This window comes from Saccopteryx bilineata, chromosome 3 (genome assembly GCF_036850765.1).
Source record: "Saccopteryx bilineata isolate mSacBil1 chromosome 3, mSacBil1_pri_phased_curated, whole genome shotgun sequence".
Lineage (NCBI taxonomy): Eukaryota > Metazoa > Chordata > Mammalia > Chiroptera > Emballonuridae > Saccopteryx > Saccopteryx bilineata.
The window spans coordinates 196,176,613-196,200,529 of record NC_089492.1 but is presented as its reverse complement, the minus strand read 5'-3'; the positions used below and the strand labels follow the sequence as shown (position 1 = coordinate 196,200,529).

The window sequence follows — 23,917 nt, the reverse complement described above, 5'->3', positions numbered from 1 at the left end:
GATAACCAGCATGGCTATCCATAAAGGAGGACTTGCAGATTGGGGTCTCTGTTTCCAAATCCAGTTTGGCACACATCAGAGGATGCAGTGTAGCCTAGATCTGCCCCTCTATGACTTTTCAGCCTCCTTGCTGGTTGGTTCTTCCTGTCTCCTAACAACAGAGGGCTTGAGCACCCCTGAAAGCCCTGTTCCTTGTGTAGGACAACTGGGACCCTATCTTTGGGATGCTGCAGCTTGCCCTTTTCTTTTTGAACAGGATTGAAACTGAATTTGGGATGTTCTACAATAGTTACTGTAAATGGCACTAATTTTCCTAAGAGTCTCAGAAAGATGCCAACGGTATATATCCTATCCTCCCGTCAAATATTATCTAGATTCTCGTTACCCCCACCCCCATGTGGTTGAGTTGCAAGAGGACCAACATCACCCAAGGACAGCCCTGCTCTCCATTACCCTTCCCGAAGCTCTCCCAAGTACTCATGAGGTTCTGAGACTCTCAGACCCCAGGTGGTGAAAGACCAGAAAATTGGGTAACACAGAAACTGGCATTTTGACACAATATAATCCTTTTAATGTCCAGTGGCCATTGTGGACTAAACAGCTCAAACTTGTGCTTCTATCCCAGAAGCTTTAAGATGTTTATTTCTGTACTTTTATAGCCAATAAATAAAAATGTAGAACTCGAAGAAAGCTGCCTTTTTAAAGAAATTGCCAACTGGCTACATTTGACCACAACCCTATTAAGAGGAAATTTGGAGAGGCAGGAGCCTTACGTGACAGAGAGGTTTGCCATAGAAGTCATGCTGTGACAGCTGCAGAAAAGGGTTGTTGATGCAGGCTTCCGCCATCCTTAGAATCCTAAGGAACACTTGCCCTTTGTCTAGTAGTGGCTTGTGTTTAGAGTTACTCGGTTCTCCAAAAATGATGATTTGGAACCTTGAATGAGTCTGGTGGTGGCTGAATTGATTTGGGTTTTCCCACTACATAGATGCCCCAAGAAATTCGCCTGTTCTAACCCAGTGGATTCTGGACATTTTGTGTTTTATCATCTTTCCAACCTTCTCTTAAAATCAGTCTTATTAAGGTGGATTTGTTCAATCATATGCCCCACTCTCAGTCAGGTTCAGTTAAACCATTTGTTACATGACACAATTCCAAGTATAGTGTGTGCTGTCACTGTCCAGCCAACCTCCAGGCTCATCACAAACTCCAAGAGGCACTCACTTTTTTAAGTCTATAGCCAGGAAAGTTTATTCTATGCACCCTACATTCCCTCCCCGATGGGTAGTCGAGGGAAAAACCATGAGGCAGGTTTTTACTGGAGATTTTCATGTCATGTTAGGGAGGGTAAGAGGTCTTAAATAGTGAGCCGTTAATCATAAATGCTTTTTCAGGTTGCATCTGATGCCAGAAGGCAAACACAACCTCCATTTACATTTTGCAAATGAATTTAACAAGTTAGCAGAAGACTTCTTACGATGAAAACATCCCCAAGAATATGTGCCTGCTGATTCTTGAGCCTGTTGCTGCCTCCGAAACCCCCTCCCCCATGTGGCACCTCAGTTCACCTGCCTGCCAGCTTTCTACCCTACAGCTGCTCCTAATCCAATATGAATAATGGCATTAAAGAACATCTAGCTTTAATACCTACAAAAATTAAATCTGATTTATAACATTTTGTGAATTTCTATCTTAAAAAATAAATTCCTATCATGATTTACTTTATTTGCAAATAAAGCTCAGATGAAAATTCATAGTGCTCCTGACTGCTATTTTTAGACCTTTAATTCCTGCTGTACCTTTCATATGAGAGGTACAAGTGGTCACTGGTCTTTTTGGTTGTATTTGTCACATTGTGCAAAGGAAGTCAAGAAACCAGAGAAAGTCATTCCCTGAGGTTCTCCATTCTACATTTTCACAGGGTTGCTCTAACTCCAGCAAAGGGAATAAGGTTTACTTTATCTTCAACTCTCTACTCATTCCTTTAACTTTATTGGATTTCTTTTACTTTAATACTTTGGGCCAGTGAAGATGAAAAGATATTCTGGGGGTAGAAAAAGGCAGAGGTGGCACAGAGGAAATGGGGACAAAAGAGTGCAGATGGTATTTTATTGCATTGTACAACCAAACCTCTACCCCAGGGGTCGGGAACCTATGGCTTGCGAGCCAGATGTGGCTCTTTTGATGGCTGCATCTGGCTCGCAGACAAATCTTTAATAAAAAAAAATGTTAAAAATATAAAACATTCTCATGTATTACAATCCATTCATTTCCTACCACTCATGTTCATGGTTGCGGGTGGCTGGAGCCAATCACAGCTGTCCTCCGGGACAATACCAAATTTTTATTGGATAATGCGTAACGTACATGGGTTGTCATATGGCTCTCACGGAATTACATTTTAAAATATGTGGCGTTCATGGCTCTCTCAGCCAAAAACATTCCCGACCCCTGCTCTACCCCAATAAATTCAATTAAAAAAGTAAAATTCTTTTTAATCTCTTTATTAAAACTAGTAATTAAAACATTAGGAAAAAAACATTAAGTACAAATTCTATTTTATTAAACCAGAAACATTCAAGAAGTATCTAACAAAAGATTAAAGATAAAGCAACCATAATCACATGCTCTTTAAGTAGTATAGCTATCTTAGACAATACTGTAACATTTAGAGGAGTTCTACATCAACAGTGTTTCTGACAGAGACAAAACTGAGCACCATAGTACACAAATAGACCATGCTTGATTGAGGAAAACAGGAGTTCACTAACAATGCACGATGTATTTGAGAAGTCCTTAAGCCTCATCCTCGCCCTCCTCCTCCTCGAACTCCCCCTGTTCGTCGGCCGTGGCATCCTGGTACTGCTGGTACTCAGACACCAGGTCATTCATGTTGCTCTCGGCCTCCGTGAACTCCATCTCGTCCATGCCCTCGCCCGTGTACCAGTGCAGGAAGGCCTTGCGCCGGAACATGGCTGTGAACTGCTCCGAGATGCGCTTAAACAGCTCCTGGATGGCCGTGCTGTTGCCGATGAAGGTGGCTGACATCTTGAGGCCCCGAGGTGGGATGTCACACACAGCTGTCTTCACGTTGTTTGGGATCCACTCCACGAAGTAGCTGCTGTTCTTGTTCTGCACATTGAGCATCTGCTCGTCCACCTCCTTCATGGACATGCGGCCCCGGAAGATAGCGGCCACCGTCAGGTAGCGGCCGTGGCGGGGGTCGCAGGCGGCCATCATGTTCTTGGAGTCGAACATCTGCTGAGTGAGCTCAGGCACCGTCAGGGCCCGGTACTGCTGGCTGCCCCGGCTGGTCAGGGGTGCGAAGCCGGGCATGAAGAAGTGCAGGCGTGGGAAGGGCACCATGTTCACTGCCAGCTTGCGCAGGTCTGCGTTCAGCTGGCCGGGGAAGCGCAGGCAGGTGGTGACCCCGCTCATGGTGGCCGAAACCAAGTGGTTGAGGTCTCCATATGTGGGGGTGGTCAGTTTCAGGGTGCGGAAGCAGATGTCATACAGGGCCTCGTTGTCAATGGAGTAGGTTTCATCAGTGTTCTCCACAAGCTGGTGAACGGAGAGGGTGGCGTTGTAGGGCTCAACCACTGTGTCAGACACCTTGGGCGAGGGCATCACACTGAAGGTGTTCATGATGCGGTCTGGGTACTCCTCCCGGATCTTACTGATGAGCAGGGTGCCCATCCCTGACCCGGTGCCACCACCCAGCGAGTGGGTCAGCTGGAAGCCCTGCAGACAGTCACAGCTTTCTGACTCCTTCCTCACCACGTCCAGAACTGAGTCAACCAGTTCAGCACCCTCTGTGTAGTGGCCCTTGGCCCAGTTGTTCCCGGCCCCACTCTGGCCTGCCAGAATGAAAAAAAGAGTATTAGACACTAATACTCTTAAGGAATTCCGAGTTCTGTATTTTTGACTCTACACTCATCTTAAAGTTCTGGATTCTTCCCTTTTAGGTACTTTTCCTTACCTACAGAAAAAATTTTCTGTATCAGCAACCCTCAGAACCACTAGAGATCATAACAAAGTAAGTTTAGTTTAACCGAGACTATTAATTAAACAAAGAACTTAAGAACACACAATATTCCATAAAACTTAAATTAGGTCCCACTAACAGGCAAGGGCAAAGGCACAGTGAGGTCAGAAGAAAACGTGAGCTCTAAGCAGTTGAATCACTTCTGGTCATAACCTGTGCCTGTGGCCCTTGTCTCTTGAAGTGGCTACCTGTTGTCACAGGTGCTCTGAACTTACCAGTAGCCTATTAACTCCTATGTGAAGCTTCTTCCTCACCCTTTATTCTTTACCCCTCCCAGGCTGCTCTGTGCTGGAGGGCTATAGCCCTCTGCCAGCTGACACTATTCTTTGAGCTGTCCAGGGTCACCGTCCATGGACTAGGCAAAACCGGGCCATGACTCAGAGCTGTCTGTGAACATAGTGTCCATGTTGGCATTCATCACTAACAACTGTGATTTCCACAGTGTTTAGCAGGAAGACAACTCATTGAGCCAGTTCCCATTGATCATGACTACATACCAAACACAAAGTTGTCGGGCCTAAAGATCTGGCCGAATGGTCCAGACCTGACCGAGTCCATCGTGCCCGGCTCCAGATCCACCAGGATGGCCCGAGGTACGTACTTGTTACCTGAGGGAATAAGAGCTGGACTTAGACCTGCGTTTGGCAAAGGGACCCAACAAGGTAGTGCTTTATGCGCCTTTTACAGCAGAATTCAGAGAAAGTCCAGCATGTGAGACAAAAGTGCAACAGGGAGCATTTCTGCTTTAAAAAGGAGGCAACAAGCATGCTTAGTCATGGCAAATGTGCAGGAGCCTAAAGGAACTAGAGTGTATTTTAGCAGTTCACACTGAAAATGAACGCAAGAAGCATTTGTCACTTGTATGTTCCTAGTATATTACATCTGCCACAGCAGCATGGAAAGTAGGGTTGATAGAAATGCAAAAAACATTGAAATAATCACCAGCAGCTTCATTGTAGTACACATTGATTCTCTCCAGCTGCAAATCACTGTCTCCATGGTAACTGCCAGTGGGGTCAATCCCATGCTCATCACTGATGACCTCCCAAAACTGGAAATTAAAATATAATAGTAATAATGATCACACAACAGCCTGGCATGCTAAATATTAGTAAGGATGGCCCTTTCCTTCCCCTCATGTCCTTGGAACAGTGGCCATTGAAGTCTGACAGTTAAGGGTCCTAGACAGACCAGATAGCTGTGCACCAGTTCCTCCAGCAGAGGCTGCGGAGGGGGCTTGGAGATCTGCAGAGCACCGGCCATATTATGGCGACAGACTGGAAAACTGGGAGGAGCACTGAAGGAGGAGGATGGGCACAGCAGGTCTTCTGGGGAGGCTGTCACCCCCAGGCAAGGCGGGTGTGGCAGCATCCCAGCTGAGGGATGGTCCTGGCAGGGCCCAGAATCAGTTGGATCCCACCCTGCGGCTGCCTTGGGAATCACTGTCTCCTGGCAGAAACCCCACCCATCCCTCCAAGCAGAGCAGTTTTATGCCACTGCCATCCATGCTGGCTGCTGGCCAGAGCTCAGCGGGGGATGGGTAGGGAAGGGCGGCGGGCAGGCAGGAGCCTGGGAGCAGGACCGGGCAGCAGTGAATGGGGCTGGCCTGGGTGAGCACGCGGTATCCATTGTGAATTTGCAACAGGAAAGGGGCGGGGAGGTTGGGGTGGGCAACATGGCGGTTCTGACAGGGACCACGTCCTTTTTCGGATGCCCGCTTCTACCTCGCCCACTGCGGTGGAACTGCAGCCCCAATACCGGCACCTGCCGCCTGGGAGACAGGAAGCCAGACCGGCATTATGTATTATCATGTCCAGACGGTGCTTTTTTAAAGGAAATTATCTACCACTCCCGTGCTTGTATCCCAACAAGTAAGCTATGAAACATGTTACCTCAATGACACTGCATTTTTTCATTCATACTATAAACAAAAAATATCCAAATTAAATTCCACACGAGGCCGCTAGATTAATATAGCCGCAGCCTCTATCCACATTTCAGAGTCTAATTCATCCAGAGAAATGCCAACTACATGCAGCTGAAGGGTCAGAACCGAGGTAATTTTAAAGGGCCTTGATTAAAGGCACATGCAGCTGCGTCGCTGAGCATATCGCAGCAGGTGATGTGGCTTCCTGGGTCGCTGGCTGCCGCGCAGAAAATGCGCCACTGGAGCGAGCAGGCAGCCGCAAGCGCCACCTTCCCCCTCACCCAACCCACCCCACCCCCGGCCCCGCACCTTGGGGACCGGCTGCTCCTCTCCCCCAACCCGGTCCCCCGGGACCCAGTGCCCCTACCCGGCCCCAGCCCGCATTACCGGGACCACTGCCCCCACCCGGTCCCCGGCCTGCATTCCCGGAACGCACAACCCGGACCCCGACCCGACTCGCACCATCGTCTCCCACCGCCTCCACCCGGCCCCCAACCTGCACCCCGGGGACTCACCACCCAGACCCCGCCCCGCCCCGCGCCCTCGTCGCCCACAGTCCCCAGCCAGCCCCGGCCCGCACCTTCGGCGCCCACCCCCCTCCCGGCCCCTCTCCTGGGCGCGCCCACCTTGGCGCCAATCTGGTTGCCGCACTGGCCCGCCTGGATGTGCACGATCTCACGCATGGTGCAGGCTGAGGAGCAGGTGGAGACGCTGGTCCTCCCAACTGTGAGCGTAGAGCGAACTACGAACACCGGAGCTAAAAGACTTTGCGCCGCTTCTCAGCGCCGCTTTTTATTCGGGCGGACCCACCTGGGCTGCGGTGACGTAACGGCGGGCGGAGCTGCGGGGGCGGTGAGGCCGGGACTGCGGCACCGCGAGGGGGAGCCGGGGCGCGGTGCGAGATGTAGGGGCGGTTCGCCTGGTCTCGCAGCCTCCGCGGGGGAGCCTGGCACCTGCCCCCGAGTTTCCGACGCAGGCAGCAGCTGCCCCTCACCCCCACCCCATGGCGCCCTTAACTCGGCACTGGGTTATTCGGCAAAGCTGAATGCCCACCCGTGCCCTCCCCTCTGGGCCCTCCAGAGGGGCTGGAGACGTAGATCCTGGGACCAGGGGAGGGGCTACCTCTGCACAGAGTCCTTGCCTCCTGGGGAGTGCGAGAGGCATCCAGCACCCTTTTGGGAGTCCAGAATTATCAGTGGGGGCTACAGCCGTTCGCTCAGGTTTCCCATACCGTGGGCGGGGTCCTGTACTCTGCGTCTGTCCTTCCTATCCCAGGCGTTGCAACTCTCGGCGTTCACATTTGCTGGGAGGGCCTGCAAGTGCGGGGGAGTAGGGGTTCCCCGGTGAGAACTGACGGGCAGGCAGTAGTGTTCAAGGGGGCGAGGATGCCAGGGTGGGGCGGCTTTTCCTTTCTGCAGATAAGAAAGATGGTCCGTTTGGGAGAGGCTAGGAAGAGGGACACGGTGTTGGATATGTCATGTCTGCTTTGGGTCTTCTTAAGACCACAAATGTGGAAAATTCTGCGTGCACGTGTGTCAGAGAGAGGGGGAGGGGAATGAATGTGACTGTAATAGCCAGGCGTCAAAGGATGCATGCTTGACATACAGTGTGTCACTTAATCCTCACAGCAATCTACAGATCTAGGCAGTCTGGTTCTGACGCCACTAGCCCCGTGTGACTTTGGAACACTTGAAACGTGGGTAGTCTGAATTGAGGTGTGCTTTCAGTGTAAAATACTCAGAGGATTCCTTAAGTTAAAAGTAAAATATTCTGTTACTGGTTTTGTATATTAATTATGAATCAAAACATATTTTGGATATATTTTGAAATTAATTTCTGTTTCTGTTTACTTTTTTAAGGACTTCTAGACTAGTAAGGACTGCTAGAAAATATTAAATGACCTCTGTGGTTCACATTGCACTGTTGTAGAGCAAACATCACTATCCCAATTTCTCAGCTGAAAAGGAAGCTGAAACAGGTGACTAGCTGCAAAGCTAGTAGATGAAGGCACCTAGAATCCTTCCACAAAGACAAGCCCAGATGAGTTTTAAAGGCTTTTTCAGAGTGACATAAGGCCCAACCTTAATTCTTCTCAAGGATGATCTTAAAATAGTGGGCTAGGTGAGCCGGGACCTGGGACAGCTTTTGATTCTCAGCACAGCTTCCTTCTCCTCTCTGGGGCCAGTTTCGCCGGCTATAAAATGTTGATAATTATAGGAATCCCGCAGCCAGCTTTGTGAGCAGGAAATGAGCAGCTCTTTATGAAAGTAGGTCAAGTTTATGGAGCAAAAATGCCCCATAAAACCCAAGGTGATGCTGTCATAAATATTAAGTCTATATGTCTTGTTAACAGTGAGCATGTATCCAAGGTGGGTGGACAAAATCATGGCTTCATCACCCCTGTTTTAGGAAGCCAGTCCTTTAGGGTGCCAAGCACACAGGCAGGCCTCTGGGCCCTGTGGGTCAAATAAGTTTGCAAATATGATGTATATGTTTGCTCGCTTATAGTTTGCATTGGGAGTGGCGGATAGGCTGTAAGAAGGCAGGGTTCTTAAAGCCTGAGGCTTAGTTTTAAGACTAAGCCTTTCCTATCCTTTCAATACTAAGATCTTCTCAACACTTAGCTCCCCCCCCTTAACTGTTGCATGATGTGGGGTGGTGCACTCTCATGAGGAATCCCATTTATGCCTCAGATAAGTGGCTTTGTATCAGAGACTTCCTTAATTGTATACTTGCTTAAAGGCTTTAATTTCTAAACTATAAAATAAGGGAGACCAGGGGCTCTCTCTCTCTCTCTGGGTTCCTGAAATTAGCATTGCAGAGAAGAGGCAGCCAAGATGGCGGAGTGCTAAAGGAGAAGCCAGTTTGTACAGAGTTTGTGCAGAGAGAAGGAGATGGGGAACAGAGGTGAATAAGGCTGGTGAGGTAGCAACCTTTGATTCTAGGAAAGCTCTGATGAGTCAGTGGCTTTGGGAGCCCTGAATGGAAAGGGAAGTGTTTTCCCACTGTGTATATTTCTTGCCTGCTGGGTGTGAGCTAGGATTAAACGTAATGGCCCATCAGTTCTTGGTTCTGTTGTTTCATTACCATCTGTCTGAATCAAATGCGAACCTGCTTGGGCCAGGCTGCTGTGATGGGGGCCGCAGCTACTGGCTTTACAGGCCCCCTCTTAGGGTTGAATGGGTTTCCTAAATTTTCTCCTCTTTTGCCTCTCCATATGGCTGGCCCTCCTGTAAGGCCCATCCCATGGGTGCTGTTCCCAGGTTCCTAGGGTGGGCCTCCACCTGCTCTCCACCTTGATTGCCAGCTCTGACATCTTATGCTCTTCATGGCCAGCTGGAGTCTTCCAGAACCTCTCCAGCTATCTTCACTGATAACACAGTTCCCCAGAGGTTTTCTGGAGACAATTGCCTCTTGGCATTTGTTTTTTCATTCACAATAAGAATTTGGGGCCAAAGAGGAACAAAAGATAAGACCAGGAAGGGATGGTATTGGGGACATGGGAACTCTAACATGTGGCCATCTTCCTACCTGTGGCGGTGTAGAGAACCCTCGTGAAGCATGCCCACTCTGTTGTATCCTGATTGGATTGTTAAGTCACCTAACCTCTCAGAGCCTCTATTACTATATCTAAACATGGAAATCTGTTTTTATTATGTTGTGAAGATGAGAGATAATGTCTGTGAACTGGACCTTTAGTGTAGGTACAGTTGATAAGTGACAACATTTATTACAGCAGGCCTCGGCAACTAAAAACTACTTGCTTTGTGGATTACTGGCAGCAAAGTTCTTCCCAAGGCTGCCTCTTCCTGCCACCCAACAGACACCCCAGCCTGCTTACTTGTTTGCCCATGTGTTGGTAAAATAAGTTTGTAAATTGATATATATGTTTGCTCCCTTATAGTTTGCATTGTGTGTGTGTGGGACAGGCTGTAAGCAGGCCGGGTCGTTATAGCCTAAGGTAGGGGTCCCCAAACTTTTTACACAGGGGGCCAGTTCACTGTCCCTCAGACCGTTGGAGGGCCGGACTATAAAAAAAAACTATACGGCCCTGGCCGGTTGGCTCAGTGATAGAGCATCGGCCTGGCGTGCGGGGGACCCGGGTTCGATTCCCGGCCAGGGCACATAGGAGAAGCACCCATTTGCTTCTCCACCCCCCTCCTCCTTCCTCTCTGTCTCTCTCTTCCCCTCCCGCAGCCAAGGCTCCATTGGAGCAAAGATGGCCCAGGCGCTGGGGATGGCTCCTTGGCCTCTGCCCCAGGCGCTAGAGTCTGGGGCAGAGGCCAAGGAGCCATCCCCAGCGCCTGGATGGCCCAGGCTCTGGTCGCGGCAGAGCGACGCCCCAGAGGGGCAGAGCATCGCCCCCTGGTGAGCAGAGCGTAGCCCCTGGTGGGCGTGCCGGGTGGATCCTGGTTGGGCGTATGCGGGAGTCTGTCTGACTGTCTCTCCCCGTTTCCAGCTTCAGAAAAATACAAAAAAAAAAACAAAAAACTATGAACAAATCCCTATGCACAGTGCACATATCTTATTTTAAAGTAAAAAAACAAAATGGGAACAAATACAATATTTAAAATAAAGAGCAAGTAAGTTTAAATCAACAAACTGACCAGTATTTCAATGGGAACTATGGGCCTGATTTTGGCTAATGAGATGATGGTCAATGTCCAGTTACATATTTGTCACTGCTAGCCGTAACAAGTGATATGACGCACTTCGAGAGCCGTGATGCGTGTGTCCTGCATCACCGGAAGTAGTACTGTATGTGAGCGACGCCGTGCTTTGCAGCGCCACCACATATAGTACTCCAGGAGCACAGGATGCATCTGCCACTGACCACCAATGAAAGAGGTGCCCCTTCCAGAAGTGCGGCGGGGGCCAGATAAATGGCCTCAGGGTGCTGCATGTGTCCCGCGGGCCGTAGTTTGGGGACCCCTGGCCTAAGGCTTAGTTTTAAGACTAAGCTTTTCCCCACACCCTTGACTGATTGCATGATGTGGGTTGGTGCACTCTCATGAGGAATCCCGTTATGCCTCAGATAAGTGACTTTGTATCAGAGACTTCCTTATTTGTATATTGGATTAAAGGTTTTGTTTTCTATACTATAAAATGGGGGCAGACCGGGAGCTTGCTCTCTTGGTTCCTGCTATCACCATTGCAGGGGTCTCCCTGATCCCTTGTCCTTCATAGGAAACCTGCTTTTCCCTTGTCTTCTCTTGTGGTTTGCCTGTCTTGGTGAGACACCAATAAACAGAATGGCCCACCATCCTCCGACTCTGCCATTTCTTTACCGTCTGCCCGAATCCAATGGGAACCTGCATGTGAATGGCCACGATGGTGGCTCCTGGCCATACACCATGCCTCCCCTAATACCTATTCCTGACGTCAGGGAAGTGTGGTTGATAGTTAGACAGACATGAGCATAGCAAGGACAATAGGCTGGGCACAGAAGGTCACCAAGGCAAAAATCCCTGGATACTTAGCAAGGGGAAAAATTGGGAAAACAAGATCTTGCCCCCAGGGTAACCTTTCCTTCTCTAGCATATCAATCACTTGGGCAATGAGTTCAGAACCTCTCCTGACCTTTCCTCCCCTGGCATGTCGCTAGTCATGTGTAGATCATCTTGGAGGAGGAACAAGGGGCGGAAGAGTGGCTTCATGCATCTCCCATGTGGACCTTTAACAACCACTCCCTTAAGCATTAACCCCTAGGGATAACATTTGGGCCTCAGCTGCATTTCAACTCAAAGCCCAGAAAAGTAGCAAAACCATTCAAGCGAAGCCAGGCTGACCTCAGGATCAGCTGCACTGACTAATGACCCTCCTGAAAGGACACACCCGGAAAGCTGATGAATATTCTATTGGGATCCTCCCCTGGGTTCTCCAGATAAATACCCTCAAGACTAGAACTCAGTGTGGCTCTCCTGTCTTTCCCTCCCTCTCTTCTCCCCCCGCCCAGGTGCGTTACCTTTGCCTTTTTCTTTCCTAAGCTTTAGGGGCCCATCTTTGGGCTCTGTAACTTGTTTCCTGAGCCCACACCCAGCTGGCTCACTTTTCCTACCTCTGTCACTTCTTTTTTTTTAGTGAGAGAAGGGGAAGTAAGACAGACTCCCACATACACCCCAACCTGGATCCACCCAGCAACCCCCATCTTAGGCCAGTGCTGAAATGAACCAAGCTAGTGCCCGAGGCTGACATGCTTGGACCAACTGAGCCAATGGCTGTGGGAGAAGAAAGAGAGAAAATGGGGAGAAGGAGGAGAAGAGGAGAAGCAGATGGCCACTTCTTATGTGTGCCCTGACTGGGTATCAAACCCGGGATGTCCATACACCAGGCCAATGCTCTATTCACTGAGCCAACTGGCCAGGGCCTATGACTTTCCAAATAAACTTTCGCTTACAGTTTGAGCATTGGCTCTGAATTCTTAGCCAGCATTCAAAAACTGAGATTGCTGTAAGGAAGGAGAAGTCAGGCCTTTTACCTCTCTTCCTTGAGGAGGAAGAAACAAGAAGAATGCAATGAAAAGGAGCCAGCAGGGGTAACTGAGTCAACCAGTTATAGATTAACTACTTCTTATAGTTCTCTGAAAAGGTGCCTGGGGCCACTTGCTACACAAAGCAAGGAAAATAGAACTTATCTGAAAAACCCCTTTCCCTTTTCTTTCTTAAAAGCTTTTTTAAGAAACAATGTTTCTTAAATTAAAAATTTAAGAAACCTTAAATTTTTAAATACCTTAATTAAAAAATTCCAATACTATTCTCTGACCCCACCTAAACTCTGACCCCACCTAAACTCACTCTCCCATCCTGGAGTCGTGTGATTGACGTGTACCTCTACCAGTGGTCGGCAAACTCATTAGTTAACAATTCCTTATCGAGGTAGCACCTGCACGTGGTATTTTGTGGAAGAGCCACACTCAAGGGGCCAAAGAGCTGCATGTGGCTCACGAGCCGTGGTTTGCCGACCAGGGCTTAGACCAGGGGCCAGGAACCTATGACTCGCAAGCCAAATGTGGCTCTTTGATGGCTGCATCTGGCTCGCAGACAAATCTTTAATAAAAATAATAATAACGTGGCCGGTTGGCTCAGTGGTAGAGCGTTGGCCTGGCGTGCAGGAGTCCTGGGTTCAATTCCCGGCCAGGGTTCACAGGAGAAGCGCCCATCTGCTTCTCCACCCCTCCCCCTCTCCTTCCTCTCTGTCTCTCTCTTCCCCTCCCGCAGCCAAGGCTCCATTGGAGAAAAGTTGGCCCGGGCACTGAGGATGGCTCTGTGGCCTCTTCCTCAGGCACTAGAATGGCTCTGGTTGCAACAGAGCGATGCCCCAGATGGGCAGAGCATCGCCCCCTGGTGGGCGTGCCGGGTGGATCCCGGTTGGGCACATGCGGGAGTCTGTCTGCCTCCCCATTTCCAACTTCAGAAAAATACAAAAAAAATACAAAAAAATGTTAAAAATATAAAACATTCTCTGCCTGACCTGTGGTGGTGCAGTGGATCAAGCGTCAACCTGGAACTCTGAGGATGCTGGTTCAAAACCCTGGGCTTGTCTGGTTGAGACACATATGGGAGTTGATGCTTCCTGCTCCTTCCCCTTTCTCCCTCTCTCTCTCTCTCTCTCTAACTCTCTCTCTCTGTCTTCTCTAAAGTGAATAAATAAATAAAAATAATTAAAGATGTTTAAAAATATATATATAAAACATTCTCATGTATTGTAATCCGTTCATTTCTTACCGCTAATGATCATGGTTGTGGGTGGCTAGAGCCAATCACAGCTGTCCTCCAGGACAACACCAAATTTTTATTGGATAATGCCTAACGTACATGGGTCATTGTGAGGTCAGGAAGTAAACTTCCCTCCTTTTAATCAAGTAGTCAGCTAGCTAATTGCAGAAACCCTTTTGACAAAGAAGATGGCTAAAAGAAAAAAAGATGAGAAGTATCGTACTTTTCAGCAGGAATAGACAGAGGAATTTGCCTTTGTGGAGAGAGTAGGTTCTGCAGTGTGTCTAATATGCAATGATAAAATTGCATCGATGAAACGGTCAGATATAAAGCGGCACTTTGACACACGCCATACTACATTTGCATCGAAATATCCAGCAGGGGACAGCAGGAAGAAAGCATGTCCAGAGCTACTGTGCAGAGTGCAAGCTAGTCAGCAGCAACATTGTGTTTGGACCCAACAAGGTGACTGGAATTTGGCTGGCTTTGCTGGTGCTTTAACAATTGTGAGAAACGGAAAGCCATTCATAGATGGGGAGTATGCCAAAACATTCATGCTTGATGTTGTCAATGAACTTTTTGACGACTTTCCGATAAAGACAAGATAATCAAATGAATAAAAGACATGCCTCTGTCACCAAGAACTGTTCATGATCATACCATCATGATTGCAAATCAACTTGAGGCAACACAAGTGAAGGACATAAATGCAGCACCATTCTTTTCTCTTGCTTTGAATGAGTCAGCAGACGCAAGCCATTTAACCCAGTTCAGCATGATTGCAAGGTATGCTGTCAGTGACACATTACGTGAGGAAAGTCTTACTGTTTTGCCTATGAAAGAGACAACAAGAGGGGAGGATTTGATTTATTTAAGTCTTTCACTGAGTTCACTAAAGAAAAAACCTGATGGATAAACTTATTTTGGTGTGTACTGATGGTGCTTCGTGCATGGTGGGGAAAAACAGGATTCATAGTGCTTTTTCGTGAACGTGAAAAGAGACCATCCTAAGTTTTCACTGCATCCTACATCAGGAGGCACTTTGTGCTCAGATGTGTGGCGAGCAGCCTGGTGAGGTGATGTCACTGGTCATTTGGGTGGTCAATTTTATTGTTGCCCAAGCTTTAAATTATCACCAGTTTAAAACACTGCTGGATGAAGTTGGGAATAATTATCCTGGTCTGCTCCTGCACAGCAATGTGCGTTGGTTGTCACGAGGGAAGGTGCTCAGCCGTTTCACGGCTTGTCTGCACAAAATCCTGGCTTTTCTTGAAATTAAAAACGTCAAGCATCCTGAATTAGCTAACACTGAATGGCTCCTGAAGTTCTACTATCTCGTAGACATGACTGAACATCTGAACCAGCTCAATGTGAAAATGCAAGGCATTGGAAATACAGTCTTATCCCTTCAACAAACACTGTTTGCATTTGAAAACAAGCTGGAACTCTTCATCTGACATTGAAACAGGTCGTTTACTATACTTTGAAAAACTGGGAGAGTTTAAAGATGCATGCACAGCAAGTGACCCTGCTCAACATCTTGATCTCCAGCAGCTAGCAGGCTTCACATCTAATCTCCTGCAGTCATTCAAAGCGCGCTTTGGAGAATTTCGTGAGCGCACTCGTCTTTTTAAGTTCATCACCCTTCCACAGGAGTGTGCAGTGGACAACGCCAACCTGAGTTACATCCCCGGTGTCTCCATCAGAGATTTTGAGCTATAAGTTGCTGACCTGAAGGCCTCAGACATGTGGGCGAATAAGTTCAAGTCACTAAATGAAGATTTGGGAAGACTTGCATGATAGCAAGCAGAGTTGGCGAGCAAACACAGGTGGGGAGAAATGAAAAAACTTCAACCCGTGGACCAGTTGATCGTCAAAACTTGGAACATGCTTCCCGTCACATACCACACACTGCAGTGTGTGAGTATTGCTGTGCTAACAACGTTTGGCTCTACGTATGCATGTGAACAGTCTTTCTCACATCTAAAGAACATTAAGACCAACCTACGATACGTTTAACAGATGGAAGTCTCAATGCCTGCATGAAGCTTAACCTCACCACGTATCAACCAGACTACAAAGCCATCAGCAAAACCATGCAGCACCAGAAGTCGCATTAATGGTAAGAAATACTTTATTCATCATTGGTTAGCAACAGCATACTAACATTATTAAAAAGAATTCAGAGACTTCTTGTACTTTAAAAGTGCTGGTCTTACATAAAATGCACACATTTACTTGTATTTAGTGTTAAACATATTATATGGCTCTCACAGAATTACATTTTAAAAATATGTGGCGTTCATGGCTCTCTCAGCCAAAAACGTTCCCAACTCCTGCCCTAGACAAAGGGATCACGAGCCCCTTGTATGAAAACCTGTATTCTGTAAAAGGTATATAACCTGTAAGAAAATCAACTTTGGAAAGCATGTGTCTTTGGAGCTACTATCGTCACATGCTCTGCCAGCTTTTAATAAATTCTGTTTCTCTAATAAAAGTTGAGTGTCTATGCTCCATTGGATTGCTTCCTGCTACAGCTGAACCACTTATTTAGCTGCCAAACAGAGACACACAAGCAGATCTTTAAATAAAGTTGGCAGGTTAGCCTGCCCAACCTAAGGTGACTTATCCAGGAACTGTGGGCTCCTGCTCCCACATTATGTGGGCATTCCAACCATCCGGCTATCACACAGCAGTGCTATTCTGCACAGCACCCATGCAGATAAAAGCAGGAGAAAATGGGATCATCCAATCCTCCCCTTCCCTGGAATGGGCTTTTGATGAGATTTGGAAGAAGCCAGTCCCCCCACCCAATCTCCTTTTTTCTATTATCTTGGTGTTTAAAAAAGAGCAATTCTTCTGGCTCTCTTGGGTGGAGGTGGGGAGTTGAGGAGCCAACTTTCTCCTGTCACATGTCATTCTGTGCTTTGGAACTATTATCACCAACAGTGTTTGAGACACCTTTACCCTGAAGGCTCTTTGGGGTGATGGTGACAAAATTCAGACTGCAGAGGAAAGGAGTGAATTCCTAGAAGAAGGCTCTGCAGGGCCTTTTACAAAAGGACACAAGGTCTTTCCCCTCTCTGCTGCCTTCAGTGAGAGGGTCCTAGTGGAAGTACACTCTGACTGTGTGGTATTATGATGCTGACTATTACTATTAATTGATGTCATCTCTAAAATGACAGACGTGATCTAGTTGAGATATATTTAGTTGGGGGCTGGGGATGGTCCTGAACTTTTGAAGTCTACAGTTTCCTCTGTAGAATAATGAAAATCTAAGAACCATCTCAGAAATAAAATGATCTCAATTATTCTGGAACAATATCACATCTTATTTGATTATGCCCTCATAGAAGGCCCAGGGATGAGGAACCTCAATTTCTCTTTCCCATAAAACTCATCTAAAACAGCCCTGCCTGGTCCTTTAGCTGGGGGCACACAGTTTCAGGCTTTTTATAAAAATATCTCTTTCTGAAGCTGGAGGGACTTTGCTTGGAGCATTTAAGGTGCTTCCTTTTTGAAAAGACTGCCTAACATATAAACACTCTGAACTCCAAGTTAATTTACTTTGAAAATGTCAGTGCCACCAGTGTTTGTAACTTTTTGCATCAGACAATAATAATTTGAAATAAATATATAGCAATTTTTTCAGCCACCTTCTGGAATGTCTCACACTCTAGTATGTGTTATTTTTACTTGGACTGTCTATCTATTGTAGATGTTTCAAAATTGAAGATATATGTTTGAGTGTAATATGCACATACAGTATATATAATATATGTTTTATTGAGCTAGAACCACATTATATATACACATTTTCTGATTATAAACTTGAAAATACTAAAGAACACAAGTATGTTTTCTTATTCTTCTCTAGATGTATTTTTTCACTATTCATGTTTTATGTATTATCTTCCTTTTTTTTTTACTTTTTCATGGGTTGTTTAGGTGTTTTTGTTCCTTTTTTATTTATTTATTTTTTTTACAGAGACAGAGAGAGAGAGTCAGAGTGAGGGATAGACAGGGACAGACAGACAGAAACAGAGAGATGAGAAGCATCATTCATTAGTTTTTCGTTGCGCATTGCGACACCTTAGTTGTTCATTGATTGCTTTCTCATATGTGCCTTGACCATAGGCCTTCAGCAGACTGAGTAACCCCTTGCTTGAGCCAGCGACCTTGGGTCCAAGCTGGTGAATTTTTGCTCAAACCAGATGAGCCCACGCTCAAGCTGGCAACCTTGGGGTCTCGAACCTGGGTCTTCCGCATCCCAGTCTGACGCTCTATCCACTGCGCCACCACCTGGTCAGGCTTTTTTTTTTTCCGCATTTTTCCGAAGCTGGAAACGGGGAGGCAGTCAGACAGACCGCATGCGCCTGACGGGGATCCACCCGGCATGCCCACCAGGGGGCAATGCTCTGCCCATCTGGGGTGTCGCTCTGTTGCATCCAGAGCCATTCTAGCGCCTGAGGCAGAGGCCACAGAACCATCCTCAGCGCCCGGACCATCTTTGCTCCAATGGAGCCTTGGCTATGGGAGGGGAAGAGAGAGACAGAGAGGAAGGAGAGAGGGAGGGGTGGAGAAGCAGATGGGCGCTTCTCCTGTGAGCCCTGGCTGGGAATCGAACCTGGGACGCCTGCATGCCAGGCTGACGCTCTACCCCTGAGCCAACCGGCCAGGGCCTGTTTGTTCCTTTTAAACAAAAGTTCAATTATTTTTTGCTTCAACATTAAGAAATGTAAATATACTATATATATATATATATATTTTTTTTTTGTATTTTTCTGAAGCTGGAAACAGGGAGAGACAGTCAGACAGACTCCCGCATGCGCCCAACCGGGATACACCCGGCACGCCCACCAGGGGCGACGCTCTGCCCACCAGGGAGTGATGCTCTGCCCCTCCGGGGCATTGCTCTGCCGCGACCAGAGCCACTCTAGCACCTGGGGCAGAGGCCAAGGAGCCATCCCCAGCGCCCGGCCATCTTTGCTCCAATAGAGCCTTGGCTGCAGGAGGGGAAGAGAGAGACAGAGAGGAAGGAGGGGAGGGGGGTGGAGAAGCAAATGGGCGCTTCTCCTATGTGCCCTGGCTGGGAATCGAACCCGGGTCCCCCGCACGCCAGGCCGACGCTCTAACACTGAGCCAACCGGCCAGGGCCTAAATATACTATATTTTATTATAATATGATTTAAATCAGACAACCTTACAAATTCTCAAATATATGTAATCTTCTCTGAACTGCTATCACTTTTCCTATAATCTAGAGTGTCTGGGCCATATCAAAATCTCTGGGCAAACTGTCTGTGCTTCCCATGGCCAAGGCTGTTCAGTTACTAGAATAAACTCCCCCCCCCCCAATTCAGCCTACCCCACATTCCCTGAGTGGTTAAGAGCACAAGCCTGGACAGAGTTGATGCAAAACCTGACTATGCCACTAATAAGCTATGTGACCTAGGGCAAGTTATTGTTATTTAACTTCTCTGTGCTTCAGTTGCCTCATCTGTAAAGTGGAAATGAGAGATACTATTACCTACCTCCTGGGGTTGTCATAGGATTGAATTAATATGTGAAAGCACTTAGAACACCACCTGACCCCTGGTAAGTGGTATGTAAATTTTAGCTGAAGTTGGTATGACTATTTCCTTCCTTCCTTCTCACCCTTCTCCCTCCCTTCTGCACCCTAGGACCTCTTCTCTATAAATCAGGGCTCAGTTCTAACCTCACTTTTCTGCTATCCTCCCTCCTGTGGCCCCTAGTATGTGTACACCCTCGGTGTTGTAATTCTGACCCTTTGTCCCTGAGGTTGTCCACAGCCAGGAAACGGACAAGCAGCACACACTTCTGTGAGCTGAGGCACCGTCTGAAAGCTCCTTCTCTCCCCCAGACCCCGAGGGCCTGTGGGTCAGCTGGGGACCCAGTGCCTTGAGGACGATTCTGATCCCAAGGACCCCAAGGGTAGGGTACAGGGCTGGACTCCAAGGGAGCCTGTTCCCATCGCTTTCCAACACTCGGCCTCCCTCCCCACCTATTTTCTGAATACAGGCTTTTTTCATGCCCAAATCTGAGCAGCCAAGGGCTTTGGGTGGGGCCCAACATACCGGCTGCCCAGCCCAGCCGGCGCAAGGGAGGTGTCGGGTCGTGCTCACTCAGGCTCCGGAGCTCCTGTTTTGTTCTCCTTCAAGGCGAAGAGCAGTTACGGAAAGGCTGACGCCAGTGTTTCCTCCGCATGGAGAGAGCCAGTCCGCCTGTGCAGAGCCCAGTAATTGTCCCCTGCTGAGCGTGCAAGGAGGTGCGCGAAGCCGGGTGCGCCCTCACCGCCCTCACCCAGCTCTGATCCTCTGCAGGGGGTCCGGGCCTTCACCTCTGCTGGTCCCCACTGCCAAGGCCTCAGGGTTTAGCCACACAACCCTCCCACCAGCATTCCTCTTCAGCCTTCTTAGGAACAGTCTTTGCAGTAGGAGCATTGACTGCACACCACCAAACTCGTCAACTACCTACTGGCGAAATGCACTCAAAATATGACGTGGCCTTTGCTTTTATTTTGATTATTATTTTTAATGCTGTGAAGAAATCCAGTCTCCAAAGGGCCTCTTCAGTTGTGCAGCCAGGAGTACTGAAAAGACCCCCCAAATTGTTTTTTGTTCATGGTTTCCCCCTTTTTTTCTATGTAAATCCTGTAATGCTTGATTTGCCTGGGTAGAAATACAATGACTTACTTATTATCACTTATTATTTATGTCTCATTGTCATACAGTACAAAAATAGTAATAGGCATCATTTCAAATATGTGGTGGACTGATGCTAAATTTATTATGACTGCACCAAATTATGTTGAACACTCACAGTCTAGTGCTTGTGTAAAATGCTGCCAACATTCTTTTGTTTCTCTTAATTAAAAGAATATTTGCCATATCCATGTTATAATCTTATCAGCAAGGTCAGTTTTACCATTAGGCACTTATAAGCATAACACTTATTTGGAAGAACTAAGAAGATGTTTGACATTAGGGCAGGTGGCGGTGACAACTCCAAAATATGAAAACTGTGATAGTAAAATTAATAAATATTTAATTACATGTCTACAAAATATACCATGTCAATTAGTCAAATGCAACTTAACTTTTAGATGATAACATAAATTATAATGAATGCAAACATTGTACAAAATAGAAATGTAAATATTTATAATATGATGTGAGATGGTGCCTCCAAAAGTAAGAAAGAATACCTTGGACCCACAAAGCTCTTAAATTGACTTCATTCATCTCTCACAATTACTATCATTTTCAGGATACAAGGAAATAACTTCTTTTTTTTTTGTGACAGAGAGACAGAGAGAGGGATAGATAGGGACAGACAGACAGGAAGGGAGAGAGATGAGAAGCATCAATTCTTCATTGCGACTCTTCTGTCTCTTTCATTGTTTGTTGATTGCTTTCTCACATGTGCCTTGACTGGGGGGCTACAGCAGAGTGAGTGACCCCTTGCTTAAGCCAGTGACCTTGGGCTTCAAGCCAGCAACCTTTGGGTTCAAGCCAGCAACCATGGGGTTATGTCTATGATCCCACACTGAAGCCAGTGACCTGCTCAAGCTGGTGAGCCCATGCTTAAGCCGGATGAGCCTGCACTCAAGCTGGCGACCTCAGGGTTTCGAATCTGGCTGGGTCCTCTGCATCCCAGTCCAATGTACTATCTACTGCGCCACTGCCTGGTCAGGCCTTATTTCTTTCTTTCTTCTGGTTATCAAGAAGTTATTTCCACCTGGCCAGGTGGTGATGCAGTCGATAGAGCATCGTACTAGGATGCAGAGGACCCAGGTTCAAAACCCCGAGGTCGCCAACTTTAGCAGAGGGTTTCTGGCTTTAGCATGGAATAATAGATGTGACCCTCATGGTTGCTGGCTTGAAGCCCAAGGTTACTGGCTTGAGCAAGGGGTCACTTGCTCAACTTAAGCCCGCTGGTTAAGGCACATATGAGAAGCAATCAATGAACAACGAAAGTGCCCTAACTATGAGTTAGTGCTTCTCATTTCTCTCCCTTCCTTTCTGTCTCTCTCTCTCTAAATTAAAAAATAAAATAAAAAGGATATTAAGGAATATGGAGACAAGCTGTTGGAAAGACATTATTCCAGAGGTTTAACAGAGTTGTGAATGTCAAAAAAGGAAAGAGAGGAGCCAGTTGTTAGCACAAGTTACCTTGGAGCAGGGGTCCCTAAACTACGGACCGCGGGCCGCATGTGGCCCCCTGAGGCCATTTATCCGGCCCCCGCCACACTTCCGGAAGGGGCACCTCTTTCATTGGTGGTCAGTAAGAGGAGCATAGTTCCCATTGAAATACTGGTCAGTCTATTGATTTAAATTTACTTGTTCTTTATTTTAAATATTGTATTTGTTCCCGTTTTGTTTTTTTACTTTAAAATAAGTTATGTGCAGTGTGCATAGGGATTTGTTCATAGTTTTTTTTTATAGTCCGGCCCTCCAACAGTCTGAGGGACAGTGAACTGGCCCCCTGTGTAAAAAGTTTGGGGACCCCTGCCTTGGAGAAAAAATGAGGTTAGGTATTGGGTCAGTCATTTCCCCCTCACTGGCCAGCAGGGGGCCACTGGCCAAGGACAGCTTGGTTGCTATATGTTTGCTGGGAGAAGAGGGAGAGAGAGGTAGGCCTTTGAGTGAATAATAGGTATAGAGAAGCAATGTACAACCAGAAATTTCTATGCACTGGATGTTTCAAAGTCAAATTTTGTTAACTCATGGAATTCTGGTATACATGATGATTCGCAGATGATGTTTAAGCTTGGATAATTTTGTAATTAACACAGTATATTGACCCAGATGACCTGTTAATACTGACATTGGAGAAATGAAGCTGAGTATGATGTTGGCTGTGGGTTTGTCATAGATGGCCTTTATCATGTTGAGGTATGTTCCCTATATTCCCACTTTGCTGAGATTTTTTATTATGAATGGGTGCTGGATTTTATCAAATGCTTTTTCTGCATCTATTGAAATTATCATGTGGTTTTTCTCCTTCCTTTTGTTTATGTGATGAATCACATTGATTTATTTGCGAATATTGTACCAGCTTTGCCTCCTAAGAATAAATCCCACTTGATCATGGTGTATGATTTTTTTCATATATTGCTGGATCCGGTTTGCTAATATTTTGTTGAGGATTTTAGCATCTAAATTCATCATGGATATTGGCCTATAATTTTCTTTCTTTGTGTTGTCTTTGCTTGGTTTTGGAATCAGAATTATGCTCGCCTCATAAAAGGAGCTTGGAAGTCTTCCTTCCTCTTGAATTTTTTGAAATAATTAGATAGAAGAATAGGAGTTAGTTCTTCTTTGAATATTTGGTAGAATTCACTTGTGAAGCCATCAGGCCCAGGTCTTTTTGTTTTTGGGAGTTTTTTGATAACTGTTTCGATCTCATTTGGTGTAATCGGTCTGTTTATATTTTCTGATTCTTCCAGATTAATTTTTGGAAGATTATATGTTTCAAGGAATTTATCCATTTCATCTAGGTTGTCTAGTTTTTTGACATATAGCTCTTCATAGTATTTTCTTACAATATTTTGTATTTCTGTTGTGTCAGTTGTTATTTCTCTACTCTCATTTCTAATTTTATTTATTTGAGTCCTCTCTTTTTTTCTTGGTGAGTCTGGTTAAAGGTTCATTGATCTTGTTTACCTTTTCAAAGAACCAGCTCCTGGTTCCATTGATCCTCTGTATTGTTTCTTTAGCCTCCATGTCATTTATTTCTGCTCTGATCTTTATTATTTCCTTCCTTCTACTACCTTTGTGCATTACTTGCTGTTTTTTTTTTCTAGTTCTTTTAGATGCAGGGTTAAGTTGTTTATCTGTGCTTTTTCTAGCTTTTTAAGGTATGCCTATAATGCTATGAACTTCCCTCTCAGGACTGCTTTTGCTGTGTCCCATAAATTTTCAGTTGATGAATGCTCATTATCGTTTGTTTCTAGGAATTTTGTTATTTCTTCTTTGATCTCATTGTTAACCCATTTGTTATTTAATAACATGCTATTTAGTTTCCAAGTGTTTGAGTATTTTTTAGTTTTTCTGTTGTGGTTGATTTCTAGTTTCATGCTATTGTGATCAGAGAAAGTGCTCAATATGATTTCAGTCTTCTTAAATTTGTTGAGGCCACTTTTGTGCCCTAACATGTGGTCTATCCTAGAGAATGTACCATGAGCACTTGAAAAGAATGTATATT

General features: G+C 46.4%; 2 protein-coding genes across 2 annotated transcripts in view; one reads left to right on the top strand and one right to left on the bottom strand.

Moving 5' to 3' along the window:
* Nucleotides 1–1,754, top strand: part of BPHL (biphenyl hydrolase like) — a 47,981-nt gene extending 46,227 nt beyond the window's left edge. Inside the window, exon 7 of the mRNA XM_066268501.1 lies at nucleotides 1,395–1,754. Within this exon, the coding sequence (XP_066124598.1) occupies nucleotides 1,395–1,482 (88 nt within the window). The 3' untranslated portion in view covers nucleotides 1,483–1,754. The remainder of the gene's footprint in view (nucleotides 1–1,394) is intronic.
* Nucleotides 1,755–2,430: 676 nt separating this feature from the next.
* On the bottom strand, nucleotides 2,431–6,818 carry TUBB2A (tubulin beta 2A class IIa). Its single transcript, XM_066268500.1, has 4 exons — nucleotides 6,599–6,818; nucleotides 4,988–5,096; nucleotides 4,543–4,653; nucleotides 2,431–3,857 (listed from the first exon to the last, which is right to left on the bottom strand). The coding sequence occupies exons 1-4, from the start codon at nucleotides 6,653–6,655 to the stop codon at nucleotides 2,797–2,799; spliced, it is 1,338 nt and encodes a 445-aa protein (XP_066124597.1). The 5' UTR covers nucleotides 6,656–6,818; the 3' UTR covers nucleotides 2,431–2,796.
* Nucleotides 6,819–23,917: the final 17,099 nt, after the last annotated feature.